Below are 25,045 nucleotides of genomic sequence, written 5' to 3'. Positions count from 1 at the left end.
ATTAAGTTCTGCAAACACACACTGGTTTTTCAGTATATTTTATTGCTAAATATTAAACTGAATGGGAGTTATTAAAATATCAGATTTTATATATACAGTATATTATACAATATGAAACAAACAATGAAAAATATAAATAATGTTGACTGAACATGAAAAGGTGTGTGTGTGTGTGTGTGTGCTAGTGCTAGTTAGATGTCCACTACACACTCCGTCGCATCTGTTCTTATGGCGTCTGAAACCACTTTGGCCCCCGACTCTCCGATCCCGTTACCTAGGAGACTGAGGGAAATAAACATGAGTGTAAACATATATACGACTTATTACGATTTTTCTTTACTTTATACACAGTGTGTAATACATGTGTGTAATGTGGGTTTAGATGCGACCACTATTTGCAAGAAGTATATTTATATTTTACGGTAATGATAATAAAAATACATTTTATTTGTAGAGCACTTTTCATGTACAGAGCATCACAGTTAAACAAAACATGCAATAAGGAAGTTACGTAGTGAATGCAGCACAGTCCAATACCAGTTCACCTGAGTTGCCCACGGTAAACACTGAGACACTTACTTGATGTAGGTGAGCTGGTGGTTCCCCCGTAGTGCTGTAGCGATGAAGATGGCTCCATCCATTCCTAAAGCGTTCTCCTGAAGGCTACAGGGAAATACGGACTCATTTTAAAACTCATTCCGTGAAGCTTCTAAAATGAACCCAGGCCCAGGTAGCAGTTCCATACTCACTTTAAACTTCTCAAGCTCCTATTGGTCTTCAGTGCGCTAGAGAGAGCCTTGGCCCCGCCCATTCCAACAGAGTTGCCTCGGAGACTGGTCACAGTAAGACAGGTGACGTGAGTAAACAGGGACTGACTGATACGCTCAGAGCTACTTTATTAGAAACACCAAAAGAATTAAAGAATGCAGTGCCCTTTGCTACAAAACATGTAGCAATCTGTCACCGCCTAAAGGGGAAGTGAGTAACACTCTATAGATACATAGATTTATAGTTTTTATTGGTCTGTTTATTACCAATATTTCAATAATTCTATGCTATTCTATCTGTGTGTCTTCACTGTTGACAAATACACAATATTCTGAACTGAGTGAGCTGCTTGTGTGGATGATAATGTTTGAAGAAAAACGAGTTTCCTTTCAGTTCTCAGTGAGCTGCCTTACTGCCCACTACCTTTAAAGGCAGCTGTCTAGCGGCCTGTTTACACTTGGCGTTAAAATGTGCTTTTTAATCCGGATAGTATCTGGATAAACTTTAACTGGATTCTGTTTACACTTGGCGTTGAAATGTGTTTTTTAATCCGGATAGTATCTGGATAAACTTTGACTGGATTCTGTTTACACTTGGCGTTGAAATGTGTTTTTTAATCCGGATAGTATCTGGATAAACTTTAACTGGATTCTGTTTACACTTGGCGTTGAAATGTGTTTTTCAATCCGGATAGTATCTGGATAAACTTTAACTGGATTCTGTTTACACTTGGCGTTGAAATGTGTTTTTCAATCCGGATAGTATCTGGATAAACTTTAACTGGATTCTGTTTACACTTGGCGTTGAAATGTGTTTTTCAATCCGGATAGTATCTGGATAAACTTTAACTGGATTCTGTTTACACTTGGCGTTGAAATGTGTTTTTTAATCCGGATAGTATCTGGATAAACTTTAACTGGATTCTGTTTACACTTGGCGTTGAAATGTGTTTTTCAATCCGGATAGTATCTGGATAAACTTTAACTGGATTCTGTTTACACTTGGCGTTGAAATGTGTTTTTTAATCCGGATAGTATCTGGATAAACTTTAACTGGATTCTGTTTACACTTGGCGTTGAAATGTGTTTTTCAATCCGGATAGTATCTGGATAAACTTTAACTGGATTCTGTTTACACTTGGCGTTGAAATGTGTTTTTTAATCCGGATAGTATCTGGATAAACTTTGACTGGATTCTGTTTACACTTGGCGTTGAAATGTGTTTTTTAATCCGGATAGTATCTGGATAAACTTTGACTGGATTCTGTTTACACTTGGCGTTAAAATGTGCTTTTAAAATCGGATAGTATCTGGATAAACTTTGACTGGATTCTGTTTACACTTGGCGTTAAAATGTGTTTTTTAATCCGGATAGTATCTGGATAAACTTTGACTGGATTCAGTTTACACTTGGCGTTAAAATGTGTTTTTTAATCCGGATAGTATCTGGATAAACTTTGACTGGATTCTGTTTACACTTGGCGTTAAAATGTGTTTTTTAATCCGGATAGTATCTGGATAAACTTTGACTGGATTCTGTTTACACTTGGCGTTAAAATGTGCTTTTAAAATCGGATAGTATCTGGATAAACTTTGACTGGATTCTGTTTACACTTGGCGTTAAAATGTGCTTTTAAAATCGGATAGTATCTGGATAAACTTTAACTGGATTCTGTTTACACTTGGCGTTAAAATGTGCTTTTAAAATCGGATAGTATCTGGATAAACTTTAACTGGATTCTGTTTACACTTGGCGTTGAAATGTGCTTTTAAAATCGGATAGTATCTGGATAAACTTTGACTGGATTCTGTTTACACTTGGCGTTAAAATGTGCTTTTAAAATCGGATAGTATCTGGATAAACTTTAACTGGATTCTGTTTACACTTGGCGTTAAAATGTGTTTTTTAATCCGGATAGTATCTGGATAAACTTTAACTGGATTCTGTTTACACTTGGCGTTGAAATGTGTTTTTTAATCCGGATAGTATCTGGATAAACTTTGACTGGATTCTGTTTACACTTGGCGTTAAAATGTGCTTTTAAAATCGGATAGTATCTGGATAAACTTTGACTGGATTCTGTTTACACTTGGCGTTAAAATGTGTCCACAGTTTGATCAGATGAGTCTGATTTTACTTTCCAGTGTAAAAATCACACCACCGCGTTCGTCATTTTGTTTTCCTTCCTCTAACCAGCTGTAAACACTGTTTCTCACCAGTGTGTCTCAGACCTCTGACACGAATCTTTAAAACAGGCAGGGAATCGTCTGCAGCAGCTGAGGAAAGGGCTGTGTCCTGCAGCTGCTAGGGTTTCTGCAGTGGTCAGAGATGCCACTGTCCAGAGGAATGTTTGGACACGACAGAGAATTCAAGACTGGTGTCTCTGTTCTCCTTATTAAAGCTCAGTGACGCATAAAAATACTGCCTAGTGTTGCTTTAATGTATGATGCAGTCTCAAAGAGGAAATGTTGAGTAACTTTATTCTTATGCTTCTGGTGTAAATGCCTGTCAAGAAAGATGAAGAGGGACAGACTTACTCCAGCGTGTGGAGGGTTTGGTTGACCATCAGAGCTTCTGCCAATGCCACGGCGCCAGCTTTTCCTGCCGATACACCCTGAAGACTGCAGACAAGTACACAACGACATTTCCAACAAGGGTTACATCCTTCTAACAGCACAGATTTTTAGGTGTGAAACAATCCAACAAGAACATTGATATGACCATTTATTAAATAACACAGATGCCTGGTATTAAGTGTAAATATTGCCCCCTTCTGGAGAATCTTCTACCTGCTAAACACGAGTGAGTGAGTACAAGCCAGGTCCATGAGGCTTACTTTCTTAGCAAGGCCACAGTGTTGAGCCATGTCTAGCACACACTTGTGAAGAGTTCCTAAATGAGTGAGTGATTTATATTTCATGAGAATTATGAGAATGTTGAAGTCTGAATAATCAGCTACAATTGAATGTCTCGGCCAATAACCGGGCCTATGTACCACCAATAACTCTTTCCAGCAGACCACATCCACATTCTGAATTTTTGCTGTGTGTGTGTGTGTGTGTGTGTGTGTGTGTGTGACTCACTAGAGCACTTCAAGAGAGGAGTTTTCCTTTAAAGCACCAGCAAGTGAAACAACGCCTTCATCACCCAGAGCATTTTCCTGGAGACTACACAAAGACAGAGACACACACATGTAGTTATAGACAGTCAGAATTAAAAAAAGGTAGAAGGGGTACAGTGTAAAAGCCTTGAAGGTGATTGACTCAGTTATTTATTTCATCATAAATACATTGGAAATAATAAATAAATAAATAAACAGCAAGAAAATAGGAAGATATCTTAAGTTTTTAATACAGTGGTAGAAAAATAGTGGGTAGAGCGCGTAAATAAACAGGACTTTCTCCTCCCACAACATTCTTTTTTAATATTAATGTGCAATGATTTGTCACTGTACAATACGTAATGTGTGTTCCGCATGTAACCCGTCTGTGGCAGTGAGCACACACACACACCCACACACACTAGTGCACTAGGGGCTGTGATCACACACCCAGAGCAGCAGGCAGCCATCCCCGGCGTTTGGGGGTTCAGTGCCTTGCTCAAGGGCACTTCAGCCATGTGATGTTCCCGTCGCTTCCTAGGGATCGAACCGGCAACCTTCCGGTACCAAGCCCAGTCTCTAACCATTACTCTAACCATGGCTGAACTGCCCTTGAGCAAGGCACATAACCCCAGACTGCTCCCTGGGCTGTGGCTGGGAGCCCTCCGCTCAGAGTCTGAGAGTATGGGCTTAATGCAGAGATTCAGTTTCCCAAAGGGGACTACTACAGTATCGCTTCTTCTTTAATTAGTTTCTCTAACGGCTGAGGACACACTACTGTGTGTGTGTGACTCGTTCAGAAGTCTCACGCCGGTGCTGACAGAGTCGGGGGAGGGAGAGGAGCAGTGACAGAACTGTAATAACAATTAAAAAAGAAGAAGGAGGTGTAGAAAGTGTATGAACTCACTCTAGGAGCTGGATGCTCGTGTTGCTGTGGAGCGACTGAGCTAGAGCATTAGCAGCTCCGCCCTTCATGAAGTTCCACTGGAGACTGAGAGAGAGAGAGAGAGAGAGAGAGAAAGGGCTGAACTTATTCACATCAGAACAGTGCTCAAATACATTCTACTGCACTCTCTCGTATTTGTATTCTTATTTTAAGTTTATTTTATTTATCTATGTTTCTATAAGGAGAAAGGGAGCTGTCACAACTATTCAGTATATCAAACACATTATATGTGACTGTCTGTGAGGAGTGTGGTGTGTTCTCCCTGTGTCTGTGTGGGTTTCCTCCGGGTGACTGTCTGTGAGGAGTGTGGTGTGTTCTCCCTGTGTCTGTGTGGGTTTCCTCCGGGTGATTGTCTGTGAGGAGTGTGGTGTGTTCTCCCTGTGTCTGTGTGGGTTTCCTCCGGGTGACTGTCTGTGAGGAGTGTGGTGTGTTCTCTCTGTGTCTGTGTGGGTTTCCTCCGGGTGACTGTCTGTGAGGAGTGTGGTGTGTTCTCTCTGTGTCCGCATGGGTTTCCTCCGGGTGACTGTCTGTGAGGAGTGTGGTGTGTTCTCTCTGTGTCTGCGTGGGTTTCCTCCGGGTGACTGTCTGTGAGGAGTGTGGTGTGTTCTCCCTGTGTCTGCGTGGGTTTCCTCCGGGTGACTGTCTGTGAGGAGTGTGGTGTGTTCTCTTTGTGTCTGTGTGGGTTTCCTCCGGGTGACTGTCTGTGAGGAGTGTGGTGTGGTGTGTTCTCCCTGTGTCTGCGTGGGTTTCCTCCGGGTGACTGTCTGTGACTGAGCTCAGAATAGCAACAATAGAAGCTCTACTCTCCCTCTTACAGCTCATTTGAGCATCACAATGATTTTGAAACTGTACATTTAGTGGTAAAAACACTACCTAGTGTTGCTTTAAAAATCAGTCCACGGCAAAACTCAGTCAAAACACAGGCGTATGTCACTCACTGCAGAGATCTCAGAGCTCTGTTGGCTTTTACTGCTCCGGCAATTGCTGTCACTCCTTCGTCATGGAGAAGATTAGCTGTGAGACTGACACACACACACACACACATACATCAAACTGAGCTGATAAAGCAGGTCTGACAGCAGCAGCTCTGCACATTCTACAGAAATCAGGAAAAAACACTGCATTACACTGAGTATTAAAGGAGAGAGAGAGAGACAGAGGTAGAGAGAAGGTAGAGGGAGAGAGAGACACAGGTAGAGAGAGAGAGAGAGACACAGAGGTAGAGAGACAGAGAGAGAGAAGGTAGAGGGAGAGAGAGAGAGAGAGAGAGAGGTAGAGAGACAGAGAGAGAGAAGGTAGAGGGAGAGAGAGACACAGAGGTAGAGAGACACAGAGGGAGAGAGAGAGAAGGTAGAGAGAGAGAGAGACAGAGGTAGAGAGACAGAGAGAGAGAGAGAGGGTAGAGGGTACTCACTCCAGTTCCTGAAGTGCATTGTTCTCTTGTAAAGCTCTTGCAATGGCTTTGGCACCCTCTACTCCTATAGAGTTCTCCCTGAGGCTACACACACACACACACACACACATATTCATGATGACCCACGAACTGACTTCACTAAACAAGATTTTTTTTTTGTTTTGTTTTTTTTAAATCGAATCATGAAATTTAAGAGAGCATAAACACACACACACACACACTCACTTCAGACTGGTCAGGCCTTTGTTGCTGCGCAGGGCCTGTGTAAGAGCCTTCATCCCTCTGTCACTGACGGAGTTGCTTTGTAGACTGATAGACAGAAATACAAAGAGTTATCTCTATACAGCTGTATTCAAACTCTCTGTGTGTGTGTGTGTGTGTGTGTGTGTGTTACCTGAGAGTGTGGAGTGTATGGTTGACCACAAGAGCTTGTGCCAGAGCCACTGTTCCCAGATCACCCAGATGATTACTAGATATGCTGAAAAATATATATAGACAATTATTATATATATAACAGAGGACAGAGGTAAGCGTACACACACTCACACACACACACACACACACACACACACACACACACACACACACACACACACACACACACACACACACACACACAGATACACACACTCATCACAGTGACTGTGAAATCTTACTATTCTTTGTTATTCCTGATAATTAGGAGCTTTATTAGACCCAGTTAATTAGAGCACAGCACTAAAACCTCAGCAGTAAAATGTACATTTCCCCCAGGATTGCTGCAGAGCCACAGAACACACCATGCAAACTCAGCACAGGAACCACATTTCCCACAATGCCCCAGCGCCATTCCAAATGTTTGAGCAGCTAACACCTTCAGACAGAGCCAGTTTACTTCGTGCTTTTTTGCAGGGAGTAATGGACATTCATTAATATTTAGAAGAAAATCAGCCACGTAATTATTAATATACAGGGAATCACTGTCCACGTCCACTTTACTGTTAAATCACTTCAGATGTTCAGCGCTGGACTGGCTTTTTACTGGAGGCTCAGTGGTGCTCCTGTGACTGAGGGGTGAAGAGAGGGGTGCAGCAGTGCGTCTCTAAACTCAGTGTGTGCCCCCAGTGCAACATGAGTCTGGAAACACCCCTGATGCCGATCCAGATCATGTGTTACAGTCATTTTACTATAGAGTTTAAATAGAGTTTAATCCTGATTTATAGAAAACATTACTGTCCAACTTCATTCATTCATTCATACATGTTCTATAATGGATTCATTCTGTTCAGGGTTAGAGCCACTCTGGAATCACTGGACACAAGGCAGAAGCACGCCCTGAATGAATGAATGAATTAATTAATTAATGCACAAACAAAAAAATTGACTAATTATTATTGAATGAACAAATGGATGAATGGATGAACATACAATTGGGTGGATGAATGAATGTATGAATGAATTAATTAATACACAAGCAAACATTTTGACAAATGATTGATTGAATGAATGAACGAACAAATGGATGAACAAACAATTGGGTGGATGAATGAATTAATGCACAAACAAAAAAATGACAAATGATTGAATGAATGAACAAATGAATGAATTAATTAATTAATTAATTAATGCACAAACAAACGGATGAATGGATGAACAAACAACTGGGTGGATGAATTAATGAATTAATTAATTAATACACAAACAAAAATTGACAAATGATTGATTGAATGAATGAACAAACAAATGGATGAATGGAAGAACAAACAATTGGGTGAATGAATGGATAAATGAATGGATGAATGAACGAATGCCATCACATTATACATTCCTAATGAACTGATCTGAACTCACGAATAACAAATTATTTAACATCTGCGTCAACAAAACCATCACAAATATTCACACAGTTTAAACCAGCCTTTCTGTAAATTGGGTTATGTCACTGGGATCCACACACACACACACACACACACAGAGAAAGAGTATCATGCATGCAAGCTTGCAGCACTGCACACACTCTCGAGCACACTTCCTACTTCAGCTCTTGCAGAGTCTGGTTCTTCTTTAAAGCGTCAGCAATTCTCTTCACTCCGTCTGGGCCCACACTGTTCTTCTGAACACTGCAGTACAACCACACACACACACACACACACATTAAAAGCACAACCTAAAAAGCTACTGACACCGTGGTCTGAAGAGGAATTGAACTGACTTACTTCAGTGAGGTGAGCTTCCGGTTGCACTGCAGCACCTCGGCCAGAGCTCGAGCTCCTTCATCTTCTACGAGGTTACTCTGAAGACTGTATAACACACACACACATATAGAGTCACTCGCTTTGTACACATCTGTGTGTAAGTGAGTGTGTGAGAGGTTTAACCCGTCCTGGTCCCATCCCTATTTGGAGCCAACATTAAACCCATGGACAGGAACTGCCTTCGCCGTGTGGGACACGTACTGTCCTCAGAGTTGTCTGTAATACTTCACAGTGGGACACTCACTTGAGAGACACAATGACCTGGTTCATCCTCAGGGCCTCGGCCAGTATCTTTGCTCCTTTGGTGCCGATGTTGTTGCCATGGAGACTATCGGAAAAAGATTTAAAATTACAAAAGGTTCAGAGAAAAGCCCTGTGTCCAAAATGGCTTTTTATTCACTATTCCCTACGTTACTCACTATACAGTGCACTATTATAGTGAACTGTGTTCACGAGGGTAGTGCATAACACAACCTCACGTGGATTTTTTTATCAAGACAAGCAGTGGGTTATGGATATTGACTATTAATTAGTGTACATTTGTTGTACAATACTTTTGTGATGCATTGTGGGATTGTTGAGGGCACTGAACATTGTCCATTATGTTTTTGGACACCACAACAAAATGGCACAGCCCCAAAATAGTGCATTATATAGTGAATAGAGAGCACAGTTGTAGAGACAGAGAAGGTGTATGAATGTACATGGCCTGTCTTTTCTGTTTCACACACACACACACACACAGTAGAAAGATGACTCACTCCAGTACAGTGAGTGTGCGATTCACCAGAAGAGCTCGACTCAGCGGTTTGATGCCCTTGCTGCTAATGGAGCTATCTGCCAAACTAGAGACAGGGAGAGGGAGAAAATTGTGGAGGGAGAACAGGTGAGAAACAGAGAGAGATAAAGAAAGGGACACAGTGAGATAGGGTTAAGGGGACAGGCTTGAACTGCCAACACATTTCATAAATGAAATTTTATATAAACATTTTTATAACATTTTATAATGTGTGCATGAAAACTGAAAATCTCACTCCTTTCTCTAGTCTCACCACAGGTGCCTGGAAATCTCACTCTAGTCTCATTTCAGGTCCCTGGAAATCTCACTCTAGTCTCACGCCAAGTGCCTGGAAATCTCCCTCTATTCTCACTGCAGGTACCTGGAAATCTCACTCTAGTCTCACTTCAGGTCCCTGGAAATCTCACTCTAGTCTCACTGCAGGTCCCTGGAAATCTCACTCTAGTCTTACTCAATGAGCCTGGAAATCTCACTCAAGTCTCAGTACAGGTCCCTGGAAATCTCACTCTAGTCTCACTTCAGGTCCCTGGAAATCTCACTCAAGTCTCACTGCAGGTCCCTGTAAATCTCACTTTAGTCTCACTTCAGGTCCCTGGAAATCTCACTCTAGTCTTACTCTATGAGCCTGGAAATCTCAGTCAAGCCTCAGTACAGATCCCTGGAAATCTCATTCTAGGTCCCTTTAAATCTCACTCTAGTCTTACTCTATGAGCCTGGAAATCTCAGTCAAGCCTCACTTCAGGTCCCTGGAAATCTCATTCTAGGTCCCTTTAAATCTCACTCTAGTCTCAGTCCAGATCCCTGGAAATCTCACTTTAGTCTCACTGCAGGTGCCTGTAAATCTCACTCTAGTCTCACTCCAGGTACCTGGAAATCTCCCTCTATTCTCACTGCAGGTGCCTGGAAATCTCCCTCTAGTCTCACTCCAGGTACCTGGAAATCTCACTCTAGTCTCACTGCAGGTCCCTGGAAATCTCACTCAAGTCTCACTGCAGGTCCCTGTAAATCTCACTATAGTCTCACTTCAGGTCCCTGGAAATCTCACTCAAGTCTCACTGCAGGTCCCTGTAAATCTCACTATAGTCTCACTTCAGGTCCCTGGAAATCTCACTGTAGTCTCACTGCAGGTCCCTGGAAATCTCACTCAAGTCTCACTGCAGGTCCCTGTAAATCTCACTCTAGTCTTACTCAATGAGCCTGGAAATCTCAGTCAAGTCTCAGTACAGGTCCCTGGAAATCTCACTCTAGTCTCACTTCAGGTCCCTGGAAATCTCATTCTAGGTCCCTTTAAATCTCACTCTAGTCTCACTGCAGGTGCCTGGAAATCTCCCTCTATTCTCACTGCAGGTGCCTGGAAATCTCCCTCTAGTCTCACTGCAGGTCCCTGGAAATCTCACTCTAGTCTCACTGCAGGTCCCTGGAAATCTCACTCTAGTCTTACTCAATGAGCCTGGAAATCTCACTCAAGTCTCAGTACAGGTCCCTGGAAATCTCACTCTAGTCTCACTTCAGGTCCCTGGAAATCTCACTCAAGTCTCACTGCAGGTCCCTGTAAATCTCACTATAGTCTCACTTCAGGTCCCTGGAAATCTCACTCTAGTCTTACTCAATGAGCCTGGAAATCTCAGTCAAGCCTCAGTACAGGTCCCTGGAAATCTCACTCTAGTCTCACTTCAGGTCCCTGGAAATCTCATTCTAGGTCCCTTTAAATCTCACTCTAGTCTCAGTCCAGATCCCTGGAAATCTCACTTTAGTCTCACTGCAGGTGCCTGTAAATCTCACTCTAGTCTCACTGCAGGTGCCTGGAAATCTCCCTCTAGTCTCACTCCAGGTACCTGGAAATCTCACTCTAGTCTTACTCAATGAGCCTGGAAATCTCACTCAAGTCTCAGTACAGGTCCCTGGAAATCTCACTCTAGTCTCACTTCAGGTCCCTGGAAATCTCACTCAAGTCTCACTGCAGGTCCCTGTAAATCTCACTATAGTCTCACTTCAGGTCCCTGGAAATCTCACTCTAGTCTTACTCAATGAGCCTGGAAATCTCAGTCAAGCCTCAGTACAGGTCCCTGGAAATCTCACTCTAGTCTCACTTCAGGTCCCTGGAAATCTCATTCTAGGTCCCTTTAAATCTCACTCTAGTCTCAGTCCAGATCCCTGGAAATCTCACTTTAGTCTCACTGCAGGTGCCTGTAAATCTCACTCTAGTCTCACTGCAGGTGCCTGGAAATCTCCCTCTATTCTCACTGCAGGTGCCTGGAAATCTCCCTCTAGTCTCACTCCAGGTACCTGGAAATCTCACTCTAGTCTCACTGCAGGTCCCTGGAAATCTCACTCAAGTCTCACTGCAGGTCCCTGTAAATCTCACTATAGTCTCACTTCAGGTCCCTGGAAATCTCACTCAAGTCTCACTGCAGGTCCCTGTAAATCTCACTATAGTCTCACTTCAGGTCCCTGGAAATCTCACTGTAGTCTCACTGCAGGTCCCTGGAAATCTCACTCAAGTCTCACTGCAGGTCCCTGGAAATCTCACTCTAGTCTTACTCAATGAGCCTGGAAATCTCAGTCAAGTCTCAGTACAGGTCCCTGGAAATCTCACTCTAGTCTCACTTCAGGTCCCTGGAAATCTCATTCTAGGTCCCTTTAAATCTCACTCTAGTCTCACTGCAGGTGCCTGGAAATCTCCCTCTATTCTCACTGCAGGTGCCTGGAAATCTCCCTCTAGTCTCACTGCAGGTCCCTGGAAATCTCACTCTAGTCTCACTGCAGGTCCCTGGAAATCTCACTCTAGTCTTACTCAATGAGCCTGGAAATCTCACTCAAGTCTCAGTACAGGTCCCTGGAAATCTCACTTTAGTCTCACTTCAGGTCCCTGGAAATATCACTCTAGTCTCACTTCAGGTCCCTGGAAATCTCACTCAAGTCTCACTGCAGGTCCCTGTAAATCTCACTTTAGTCTCACTTCAGGTCCCTGGAAATCTCACTCTAGTCTTACTCAATGAGCCTGGAAATCTCAGTCAAGTCTCAGTACAGGTCCCTGGAAATCTCACTCTAGTCTCACTTCAGGTCCCTGGAAATCTCATTCTAGGTCCCTTTAAATCTCACTCTAGTCTCAGTCCAGATCCCTGGAAATCTCACTTTAGTCTCACTTCAGGTCCCTGGAAATCTCATTCTAGGTCCCTTTAAATCTCACTCTAGTCTCACTGCAGGTGCCTGGAAATCTCCCTCTATTCTCACTGCAGGTGCCTGGAAATCTCCCTCTAGTCTCACTGCAGGTGCCTGGAAATCTCCCTCTAGTCTCACTGCAGGTCCCTGGAAATCTCACTCTAGTCTTACTCAATGAGCCTGGAAATCTCACTCAAGTCTCAGTACAGGTCCCTGGAAATCTCACTCTAGTCTCACTTCAGGTCCCTGGAAATCTCACTCAAGTCTCACTGCAGGTCCCTGTAAATCTCACTTTAGTCTCACTTCAGGTCCCTGGAAATCTCACTCTAGTCTCACTTCAGGTCCCTGGAAATCTCACTCAAGTCTCACTGCAGGTCCCTGTAAATCTCACTCTAGTCTCAGTACAGGTCCCTGGAAATCTCACTCTAGTCTCACTTCAGGTCCCTGGAAATCTCACTCAAGTCTCACTGCAGGTCCCTGTAAATCTCACTTTAGTCTCACTTCAGGTCCCTGGAAATCTCACTCTAGTCTTACTCAATGAGCCTGGAAATCTCAGTCAAGTCTCAGTACAGGTCCCTGGAAATCTCACTCTAGTCTCACTTCAGGTCCCTGGAAATCTCATTCTAGGTCCCTTTAAATCTCACTCTAGTCTCAGTCCAGATCCCTGGAAATCTCACTTTAGTCTCACTGCAGGTGCCTGTAAATCTCACTCTAGTCTCACTGCAGGTGCCTGTAAATCTCACTCTAGTCTCACTGCAGGTGCCTGGAAATCTCCCTCTATTCTCACTGCAGGTGCCTGGAAATCTCCCTCTATTCTCACTGCAGGTGCCTGGAAATCTCCCTCTAGTCTCACTCCAGGTACCTGGAAATCTCCCTCTAGTCTCACTCCAGGTACCTTGAAATCTCCCTCTAGTCTCACTTCAGGTCCCTGGAAATCTCACTCTAGTCTCACTGCAGGTCCCTGGAAATCTCACTCTAGTCTTACTCAATGAGCCTGGAAATCTCACTCAAGTCTCAGTACAGGTCCCTGGAAATCTCACTCTAGTCTCACTTCAGGTCCCTGGAAATCTCACTCAAGTCTCACTGCAGGTCCCTGTAAATCTCAGTCAAGTCTCAGTACAGGTCCCTGGAAATCTCAGTCAAGTCTCAGTACAGGTCCCTGGAAATCTCACTCTAGTCTCACTTCAGGTCCCTGGAAATCTCATTCTAGTCTCACTGCAGGTCCCTGGAAATCTCACTCTAGTCTTACTCAATGAGCCTGGAAATCTCACTCAAGTCTCAGTACAGGTCCCTGGAAATCTCACTCTAGTCTTACTCAACGAGCCTGGAAATCTCACTCAAGTCTCAGTACAGGTCCCTGGAAATCTCACTCTAGTCTCACTTCTGGTCCCTGGAAATCTCATTCTAGTCTCATTCCAAGTGCCTGGAAATCTACCTCTAGTCTCACTGCGGGTGCCTGTAAATCTCACTCGCTTCCTTTATTTCGTTGCCGTTATTAATATATATCTCCCCCTTTGGAGGGGTGTAATGTTGCTCTGTTTGACAAAGAGAAAAGGATGAAGCAACATTTCTGTGGAGTACTTTTGAGCTGAGCTTATCGTGTACAAAGCCGGTTAAATTTAGCAGCACACTTCAACCAGGAAATAGAAAGAAACATGTTACAAAGTACAGCGAGGCAAAAAAAAAAGATGGTGTTCTATAAGCATTTGCCCCAGACATCAACTCTCAGTGCTATTACAGTGAGAGCTGTGGTTAATCCGGTGTGAACCTGCTGTGATCTGCTGACAGTGAGAATAAATGTGTGTTAAAAGAAAAGTCAGCAGTCACCATCTGCTTTTAAACTACATTTATTCGTCCCTCTGATAGCGGTGACCAAGATGAAGGCTTTCTGGTGATGATCATCCTTTTTATGGCAGATGCTCTGCTTCCTACCCCTCTATCTTTTGATTATGCCCCTCTAGAATAAAAACTCTGGCACAGACAGGAAAGTGTAGGTCTTTACCTGAGGGACTGAATATGGCAGTCTTTGGCACTTAGTAAACTCCCCAGAAGCTCCATGGTGTCGTCCTTTAATTCATTGTTTTCCATTCTGAAACACATACATAGGGTCAGAATATCAATGAATACTGTCTACTGTGGTTAGATAGATAGATAGATAGATAGATAGATAGATACACACACACACACAGAGTAAGTGAGTGAGAGAGAGAGAGAGAGAGAGAAAGAGAGAAAAAGAGACAGAGAGATAAAAAGAGACAGAGACAGACAGTGAATGAGAAAGAGAGAGAGAAAGAGACAGGGAGAGAGAGAGAGAATGAGAAAGAGAGAGAGAGAGGGAGAGAGAGAGAGAGAGAGAGAGAGAGAGAGAGAGGGAGAGAAAGACAGAGACAGAGAGAGAGAGAGAAATAGACAGACAGAAAGAGAGAGATGAGAGAGAGAGAGAGAGAGAGAGAAACTATTGCAATTCCCTCAGTGTGTTAAAAGTTAAAAGGTTCTCCAGAGCGGTGTAAATTTGAAAAGATCAATGTCAAGATCTGGTACCATTTTACACAGTAAATTCCCCAGTGTTAAATCAACACTATTAGTGTTAACTTAACACTGAGAATGTTAAATTATTACACTAACAGTGTAAATTTAACACTAATAGTGTTGATTTAACACTGATGAATTTACTGTGTAGAATAAAGATATACAAAGGGTTATTAATTAGGTCGTAAACCCCGTAAAAGCCCTTAATAAACATTTGTAAGCCATACATAGGAATGTAAAATAGTGAAAGTGTAAGATTACACTGAAAATTGAGGTATAAAATATGCTGAGTCCTCAGAATGTGAATGTAGTTGTCATACTTCAGGGTATGCCTCATTATAATTAAAAAGACATTCAGTTGGGGGTTTGTCATAAATGTAGTGGTTAAATGGTTAAACGTAATAACAAATATGTGATAAATGATAAAGATAAAGATCTGAGGTTTATTTATTATTTTGTATTTACTGTGATTATATATCTTTACACAAGCACCACGCTTCTTCTGCACAGTGCTGTAGTTGTTTTTAAAATAAAGGTTGCATTATTTGTGCGTGCAGAAGTTGGGTGTTAGCTGTTACCGTAGCTTGCTGCAGTATAGTAGCTGTGGGAGGAGTCTCTTGAGAGAGGCGGAGTCTAAACAGTTCGAGAGGTGTGTCTCATCGGCACAAGCATCAGACACCTGCAGCAGGTACGCCAGCACTGCGCAGACTCCGCCCTTTAGCTTTCCCCGCAGCCTACAGCTGATCAGATCTTCCTCTACTGACCGCAGCCATTCGCCTTGCTGGAGCTCGGCCAGACAGGCCACTGTGGCCACGCTGCTCATGCTTACCGGCTCCCCCCCTGACCCTGTCACTGTGTTCTGAAGCAGGGTCAAGGCCATGGTGCGCTGGGTCAACTGCTCCTCACGACCTACGCCCAAAGCCCCACCCAGCAGAACTCCTGATGGCGACGACAAGAGGCCGGACAGGAAACGAATGAAGATGTCCAGGTTGCTGTTCGCAGCCCTTTTCTGCACGGCGGCGCGGTAGTGGCTGGGGAAGCCGATACGTGGCCAGGAAACACCGCTCTCGGAGAACAGATCGAACATTGCTCGTCGAGAAGAGGTGTAGTAGAATAGCGCAGCAAAAAACTCTTGCACAGAGGTATGTACAAATCGCCAGGAAACACAATCCGATGACCAGCTCTGCTCATGCCGCAGGACACGTTGTCCCAGAGATCCCTGTTGTAGTGGGGCATCGACACTGTAAGTTCGTAACTCAGCTTCGCTGAATGTGTGCCGCCTCCGCAACAAGCTGTAGAATGCCATGCGGCCAAGAGTGGCCAGTGGTTTCCGGATGCTTCCACTGGAAGCGTCTCCGATAGAGAGGCGTGGCCAACAATAATGGGCATATATCTCTGTCAGCGTACGTGGGAGAGACACATCCTCCGACTCTGCCCTGACGAGACGGGATAAAGTTTTTGTGACGATGCGACAGATGCCAGGCACTGAGCTTAGTATGAGCAAAGGCTTTTGAGTGCTCAGGTGATCCCACACATGGTGAGAGCTGCCCTTTGATGCAGGAGGATGTGTGCAAGAAGCAGACGGAGTGGATGGGTGAGAAGGCGTATGAGAGTTTTCCTGTGAATGTGTGACAAATTGTTTGAGGTATTCCTGGATGTCTGCATGTGTGAAAGGTGGAACCTCCGTCACGCGGTCTACAAGTCCTGCAGGTACTTTTGAACCCACACCAGGTCTTGACAGAAGCCACAGAGCAACTCCTGGCAACAGGTTTCCCCTCACGATATTCGTGATGAGGTCGGACACGGGAAGCTCCCGGCGAGGGTCAGACGTAGCCGGCGCCTCTGAGAAGTCCAGAGGGGAGCGGAACTCTTCCAACCCATCAAAGATCAGAAGGACCTTGCAGTCGCCGCCATGCAAAATGACGTCTACGTTATCATACGGGACAATCAGCCGGAGCATTCTTTCAACAGAGAGTCGATCAAAGTTGCTCAGCTCCCAGCACGAAACAGGGATGGCCAAACTTAGATCTGGGTAGATCTTCCCCGAACTCCAAAGCTGGACAAACTGACGGACTAGTCGGGTCTTTCCGCTGCCGGCCACACCTACCGTCAGAGTCACACGAGGAGCCGTGCTGACCCTCGTGAGGGGAGCAAGCAACTTGTCGAGTCCGAGTGGACGACTGTGCAAAGGTCCCATCCCTCTGTTGACCGACACCTGGATGAGGTCATGCTCTCTCTGCTGCAGGTCAGACACTCCCTCAATAAGCAACAAGGCAGGGCCAGGGCTTTGATTGGTTGATATTTGGTTGTCATCTTTAAGTCGTTGATGGAGGGCATCTTTATGTCGTTGAACAACAGCATCTATAAGGGGATAAAGAATGCAGAAAAGACATCAGCGGGTTATTAAAATGTGCACAAAAACCCTGAATGGAAAAGGCCCAAAATTTGCAAAAACACCCAAACAAACGGTTTTTGAAAAAACAATGAGGTTTCAGCTGGTTTTTATCTCCTGCCCATGTGGCACAGCGCCCCCACCAGGGCCTCGACTGACCCCGCAACCACAGGCTTTTAACAGATTTTGCAAACCTTTTGGATGGAAATAAATCTTTATAAATGTGTGTAGCACTGAATGTCTACCACAAATGTGTAAAAATATATATAACTAGCCATATGCAAATGGTTAGTCATCAACTGAACCTCAAACCACTTTGGTTTCCAGGGCAAAACCTAAAGAAGCATGAACTAACACTTCAGATTTGATTGCATATATCTGTAAGAGCAGAGTACTGTACATTTTATCCGAATCATTACCTCAAAATGTAACTTCCCTTACTGATATTTAAAAGAAAGTTCCCCAGGGAAACACACTCACCGTGCAGATTTATGAGGTTGTACTCATCCGGGTGTGAATTCTGCAGGTAAGTCTGGAGGACCGAGCCCTGTGGATCACTGATGCATAGGAGATCAACCAGTGTTTGCACTTTATCCTCCAAAGATTCCCTCCCCTGGATGATGCTCACGTCCTCTGCACTCAGCTGCTCCGACTTCCTCATGTGGTTGACCACATCCACCAATAGCGAGACAGAGACAAAACGCTGCAACAATTTCTGATGCTTATGCAGCCAGCCGTCATCTGATGAAGACAGAGATCACGATTTCATAACTGGCATTGTTAACATAGAGATCAGAGACAGAGATGTGTGTGTGTGTGTGTCTGTGTGTATACCCTCCATCTTCTTCTGAGTTTGTAATTCTTGTGATGTAGATTTAAGAACTAGATAGCAGTCATCCTGCCAAGGTATCTGTGGGTTCCTCTCCATCCCAGAGTGTGTATTGTAGACACTGTTTACACACAAGTGTAGCTTCCCAAGCTGTTACATCCCTCTGGATTGAAAGAGAATAGTGTCTTTCAGAAAAGGTCCTAATGGTTTCTGTAAAAAAGAAAAAAAATACATTTGTGGTCACTTCACTCAATGTAATAGAAAAGCATGGGACATTTTTACAAGCTTAAGATGCCAAGGGTTACACAATGTTTGTGTAAATCACCATCACCTCAGGGATTCTGAGTAAAAATGTGCATTGTTGTAAGGGTTTATTTCCTTTTATTACGACCTGGACTGAAAGCCAGACTGACAGTCACCCGGAGGAAACCCACGCAGACACAGGGAGAACACACCACACTCCTCACAGACAGTCACCCGGAGGAAACCCACGCAGACACAGGGAGAACACACCACACTCCTCACAGACAGTCACCCGGAGGAAACCCACGCAGACACAGGGAGAACACACCACACTCCTCACAGACAGTCACCCGGAGGAAACCCACGCAGACACAGGGAGAACACACCACACTCCTCACAGACAGTCACCCGGAGGAAACCCACGCAGACACAGGGAGAACACACCACACTCCTCACAGACAGTCACCCGGAGGAAACCCACGCAGACACAGAGAGAACACACCACACTCCTCACAGACAGTCACCTGGAGGAAACCCAGGTCATCAAACAAGCGGAGCGTGACCGTCTGAGCAGCAGGGTCTTGGACAGTTACCAAATGAATGAAAAAGTGTTACTCTGGTGTTATTGTAGTTCACTTACTTATCCTCTAGAGGTCACATATCTATAATCTTGACTAAAGAACCGTTAATATTTAAAATGAGGGCCACCTCGTCATGAATTGAGCACACACACTCTATAACACCACAGGAGGAAATCCACAGATAAAAGCATCACATCACATGCTTCTTCAGAACAGATGTGTTTGAGGATAATGTAAGGTTAGATTGGTTTTCTCTGATCTCTGACTGAAAATATTCTGCTGATATCAGCCTAACTATAACACCCAGTATCAGACCATCACGTCATATCAGGCCTTAAAGCTTCCAGATGCTTCTGTGGTGACTTCAGTCTGAAACCTCCAGCATTTCTGAAGAAGATAAATAAAGATGCTTAATATCGCCAGAGTCTGTAACTGTGCTGTTTTGCACTTTTCAACCTCAAAGCCCTTCTCTGCTGTCAGACAACCACACACCCACACACACACGAGGATACAGGAAATTTAAAAGCATGTCAGAGCTAGATGGAGGGGAGCATGCAAACCCACAAAGCCACACGCATCAGCAAACACTCGGTTACTATGGGAACGACACGCATTATTTGAAAAAACACACGCACACAGTCTCGTTAAAGATGCACTACATCTTTAAAATATTTTGTGTTATCACATGTACAAAGCTGATAGAAATCTGTAGTCTACTGTAAAATAGTTAATGCTAACAAGCTAACGCTAACTCACAAAATGTATTTGCTAATCTGATTCTTAGTAACATTACACTAATATACAGTGATCTGAAACATGAGTTAATAACCAGTGCGTACACACACACACACACTTTTACATACATACATACCTACATACACACACACATTCCCTTGGTCTCCCAGTGGCCATGCCTTTAGTGCAGTCTGCTGCTGCTGCTATTATTTTTATTTTTTTTGGGTCTTTGTCTCTTCTACTTCCTTTTTCTTGTTCTCTCAGGTCACCACCTCTCTCTCTCTCTCTGTGTGTGTGCGCGTGTGTGTGTGAGAGAGAGTATGGTGTTCAGAATGATGGTATGTGTATGATTAGCAGAAGGAGCATCACAGTAAAGCAAACCCAATATCTGAGACGTTCCACACAGGTGTCGGTGAATGTAAACACTGGGGACACTGTGAATAAGGCGGTTAACAGCTATGAATTATTTCAGAAGGCGACAGTGAGCCACAGCTTCCTCTGACTTGCAGTGATGTCACTTCTACACATTGTAAAACTAGGATCAGCCACCAACTCAACTCAAATACACAAAAAAGAGCCGTTCTGAGGGATGTACACACTTCTTGATCGTTTAAAAATGATAATTACATTTGCACTCAAGTGTATTGCTGAAATAATATTTAATCATTTACATTTTGAACACCATGTAGTGTTTCTACCTTGAAATTACAGCTTCTGGATGATTGTGATGTTCCACAGAGCTGTAATAAGGAGACTAGCGCCTCTGTGGCTGCTACGCCTTGTCCACTGCTGGTTTACTGGACTGCTTCAGAATCACGGGGCGGAGGGCTCTCGTAAGAAATGGTTAACACTTCACAGCACAAATCTCATGTGTGGTTACCTAGCTACAAGAAGAATCTAGCTCGGTATTCCCAGTATGGACATTATGGCAGAGGGAGCATAGACTTCATAAAACGTGGGAAATTTGTGAGGAAGTTGTGTCCAAATTTGGTGAAGTTATTCATTTGCGTTAAAAAAAATACAATTCTCTTAATGTTGAGAAATACAAGTCTCTTAATGTTGATGTTTGTTGAACTAAGTGTTTATGCAGCTTTATATCAGCTGTAATGAAAGGTTATAGGTGTCATGTAGCCTTAAGAACACGTACATTGTCAGAAATAAAGTTCTGCACAGGTACAGACAGCGTTAATATCCCTTTAAAAGGACAAAAGGACCTTGAAGATCCCCCCAAATTGTATCCCTGTCTCTAACGGGATTGAGAGTTGGTGCTGGACGTCTGCATTGCGTCACTTAGCGACGACTCTTGCTGGTCAATCAGAACTCTGCAAGGTCACGGTTAAGTCCCTACTGGAGCAAAGTCAGGACTAACTGACTGGTTCTTAAAGATATGAGAGCTCTGTACACCGTAAACACCTTCAAATCTGTTCTGTAACAGACTAGTCTCCAGTGTAAGGATTTAAGAGCGGGGTGAAGCTGAATCTGTTTAATGGTCTTTTGTGGAAGTCCAGAAAACCTCTAATCTACTGATGTTCTTAAGATGGTAAAATGCTGATCTAGTAACCGCTTTAAACATGATACTAAAACTGATCAGAGTCCATTAGTACGCCAAAGTTTTGAGTCAGTTCTTTGGATAAGAGGGCTCCCGAGTCCAGACACGTAGCCAATCTGTGTCTCACTGCTGTTCCCAAACAGAATAATCTCTGTTTTATCTTTAGTCAACTGCAGTAAGATGTGTCCCATCCTGTCAGTGGTGTGCTCAAGGCTTTACACAATGAGTCAGGAGCAGAGTCGTTTGGGGACAGGGCCAAGTAAATCATCTGAGTATCATTTGCACAGCTGTGGTGGAACAGCACCATAGTCCTGTAGAGTCTGGCCGAGAGGAAGCATGTATACACTTAATGGATAGAAGGTTTACTGTTTACACGTGGACAAAATTGTTGGTACCCCTACGTTAATGAAAGAAAAACCCACAGTGGTCACAGAAATAACTTGAATCTGACAAAAGTAATTCATTCATTCTCTATCTGTAACCCTTATCCAGTTCAGGGTCGTGGTGGGTCCGGAGCCTACCTGGAATCATTGGGCGCAAGGCGGGAATACACCCTGGAGGGGGCGCCAGTCCTTCACAGGGTGACACACACTCACACATTCCCATGGCTCAGCAGAATTATTTTAAATAGTAAACTCTGTAAACGGGCCAGGACAGAAATGATGGTACCCCCTGAAAATAATGTGTCCTAAGGGACGTGTTAAATCAAGGTGTGTCCACTAATTAGCATCGCAGGCATCTACAACCTTGTAAGCAGTCAGTGGGCTTATATATAAAGCTACAGGTAGTCACTGTGCTGTTTAGTGACATGGTGTGTGCCACACTCAACATGGACCAGAGGAAATGAAGGAAAGAATTGTCTCAGGAGATTAGCAAGAAAATGATAGACAAGAATGTTAAAGGTAAAAGTCATAAGACCATCTCCACGCAGCTTGATGTTCCTGTGACTACAGCTGCACATATTATTCAGAAATTTAAGATCCATGGGACTGTATCCAACAACCTCCCTGCACGAGGCCGCAGGAGCAAAACTGATGACAAATCAAAGAGACGAATAATATGAATGGTAGCAAAAGAGCCCAGAAAAACTTCAAAAGAAATTAACGGTGAACTTCAAGCTCAAGGAATGTCAGCATCAGATCGCAGCATCCGTCGTTGTTTGAGCCAAAGTAGACTTCATGAGAGACGACCAACGAGGACACCATTGTTGAAAACAAATTATAAAAAGCCAGGAATTTGCCAAACTACATGATGACAAGCCACAAAGCTTCTGGGAGAATGTCCTATGGACAAATGAGACAAAACCTTTCAGCTCTATGTTCACAGATGGAAAAATAAAGCATATCAGGGTGACCAGACGTCCTCCTTTACCCGGAGATGTCCTCTTTTTTAGACTTAAAAAAATGTCCGGCCGGAATTTCACAAACGTCCGGGATTTTGTTTTTCTAGAGCTTTCATAGAACTTCGAGAAGCGTTTCATTCACAAACTAGTCCCGCCCTCCCCTACTTCGATTGGTTCGCTTGAGTGAGAAGGGGGCGTGGTGAAGTAGCCTTAAATCTTCCGATTGGACGGTCTGACTGTAGAGCTACCGTTATTGGTCGATAACCTTCTCTGTAAACATTTAATTGGTCAGTCTGCACGTCAGTAGTCCTTGTTTACCTCAGGCAAAGCTCATGTACCTACCCTCATCTCGAGCAGCTTTGCCGAAACGGAAATGTAAGTTCTCGGATGAATTAAAAAAGAAATTCCTATGTTGTGTGTAGCGAATAAAGGTGTAAAAGACCTAAAAGCACACATAGGTTCAGCTAAGCGTACAACGGACTGTCCCTACTGTGGAGGAGGCTCTGTTATGTTCTGGGGCTGGACACACGGTGTCTTAAATCAGGGTACAATGAAATCTCAAGACTATCAAGGGATTCTAGAGAGAAATGTGCTGCCCAGCGTCAGAAAGCTTGGTCTCAGCCGCAGGTCATGGGTCTTGCAACAAGATAATGACCCAAAACACAACTAAAAACACCCAAGAATGGCTAAGAGGAAACCATTGGACTACTCTGAAGTGGCCTTCTATGAGCCCTGACCTCAATCCTATTGAGAATCTTTGGAAGGAACTGAAACATGTGTCTGGAAAAGGCACCCTTCAAACCTGAGACGGCTGGAGCAGTTTGCTCACGAGGAGTGGGCCAAAATACCTGCTGAGAGCTGCAGAAGCCTCACTGACAGTTACAGGAATCGTTTGATTGCAGCGATGGCCTCAAAAGGCTGTCTACTATTAAAGTAACATTTTAATTGTAGACTGATGATGTTTAATTAAAGGGACTAAGACTAAGGTATCCCCACAGTGACGGGTTGAGTGTACAGTACATTGTTTTCACAAAAATAAAAAAAGAATAAAAATTAGCTGCCTCTTCTTCATAAGTGGGGCACTTACCTTGTAAACAGCAAAATCAAGAACAAAGACTTTATGACTGTATGACTCACACACACACACACACAGCCTAGCAGAATCCTACCTTGTTAGATGCTTTGCTGCTGAAGGTGTTACTTCATTACAGCTCCGTCCCTCTGTGCATGGAGTGTTCAGACAGTGGGTCTGTGTCCCTCAAGTTCATTGTCCAATGTTCTTCACTCTCTTCTTCTGTGTCACTATTTACTCCTTCTTCTCCCCACTCTTTTCACCTCTCCGTTTTCTCCTCCACTATCTTTCTTCTTCTCTGCTCTCTTCTCCTCTCGTATCGCTTTTCTGTCCCTCTTTACTACTCCTCCTCTTCTCTCTGCACACCAGGCGCCTCACGCTTTTTTCTTCTTTCTTTCTTTTTGTCTTTCTCTCTTCCTGTCACACCTCCATCTCTTCCTGTGTCACAGGCCTCAGTACTGACTCTGTCAAAGAGCAGCATCTCTCTCTCTCACACACACACACACACTTCAGCCGGTATAGTAACAAATGTGCCCTCATCACCAGTGTCTTGTCTCTTACTGTGAACTGTAAATGTTTGGAAAGTATTGAAGTGAATCATTTTTACGAGGGCAAAGGAAGTGGTTCTTTTGTGGAGAATGTGTTCTGTTTCATTAGAAAACCCTCAACAAAACATGTGATCTGTGTATGTCCCAGAATTAAGATGCTAACGTGCATATAAAAGTGATCAAAATATTCATTCACTCGTTGAATATTTTCCCCATTTATTGCTTTATAAATCAAATCATGGTCAATATAAAGCTAGCCCTAGCTCCAGCTCTAGCCGTAGCTCTAGCCGAGGGTAAAATGGATGCAGCACAATAGAGGGAAATCCAGGACAGTCTGCATATACACTATATTGACACAAGTATTTACTTGGCTGCCTTCACACATATGCACTTGAGTGACATCCCATTCTTAATAACAGCTTCATCTCTTCTGGGAAGGCTTTCCACAAGGTTTAGGAGTGTGTTTACGGGAATTCTGACCATTCGTTCATTGTCTGTAAGCACTTATCCAGTTCAGGGCGGCGGTGGGTGCGGACGAGGATGAAGTGTTTTATCGGGTTGAAGTCAGGACTTCCACAAACTCACTCATCCATGTCTTTATGGACCTTGCTTTGTGCACTGGTGCACAGTCATGTTGGAACAGAACAGAGCCGTCCCCAAACGAGCTGTTCCCACAAAGTTGTCCAAAATCTCTCTGTGCCCTGAAGCACTAGGAGTTCCTTTCACTAGAACTAAGGGGATGACAACTGATTCCTTGAAGCTCTCTACGCACTGTTCTCGAGTTAATCCATAGGCCTTGTGA

General features: G+C 43.8%; 1 protein-coding gene across 1 annotated transcript; it reads right to left on the bottom strand.

Annotated features, from left to right (window-relative positions):
• Nucleotides 1–22: 22 nt before the first annotated feature.
• nlrc3 (NLR family, CARD domain containing 3) lies at nucleotides 23–24,139 on the bottom strand. Its single transcript, XM_066683112.1, has 19 exons — nucleotides 23,793–24,139; nucleotides 18,179–18,383; nucleotides 17,825–18,085; nucleotides 15,531–17,313; nucleotides 14,426–14,512; nucleotides 9,224–9,307; nucleotides 8,707–8,790; nucleotides 8,424–8,507; nucleotides 8,244–8,327; nucleotides 6,623–6,706; nucleotides 6,454–6,537; nucleotides 6,229–6,312; nucleotides 5,753–5,836; nucleotides 4,776–4,859; nucleotides 3,852–3,935; nucleotides 3,306–3,389; nucleotides 750–833; nucleotides 580–663; nucleotides 23–282 (listed from the first exon to the last, which is right to left on the bottom strand). The coding sequence occupies exons 2-19, from the start codon at nucleotides 18,270–18,272 to the stop codon at nucleotides 192–194; spliced, it is 3,408 nt and encodes a 1,135-aa protein (XP_066539209.1). The 5' UTR covers nucleotides 18,273–18,383; nucleotides 23,793–24,139; the 3' UTR covers nucleotides 23–191.
• Between the last annotated feature and the right edge of the window lie 906 nt (nucleotides 24,140–25,045).

This window comes from Hoplias malabaricus, chromosome 10, assembly GCF_029633855.1.
Source record: "Hoplias malabaricus isolate fHopMal1 chromosome 10, fHopMal1.hap1, whole genome shotgun sequence".
NCBI classification, from domain to species: Eukaryota; Metazoa; Chordata; class Actinopteri; order Characiformes; family Erythrinidae; genus Hoplias; species Hoplias malabaricus.
This window is presented reverse-complemented; position numbering and strand designations above follow the sequence as displayed.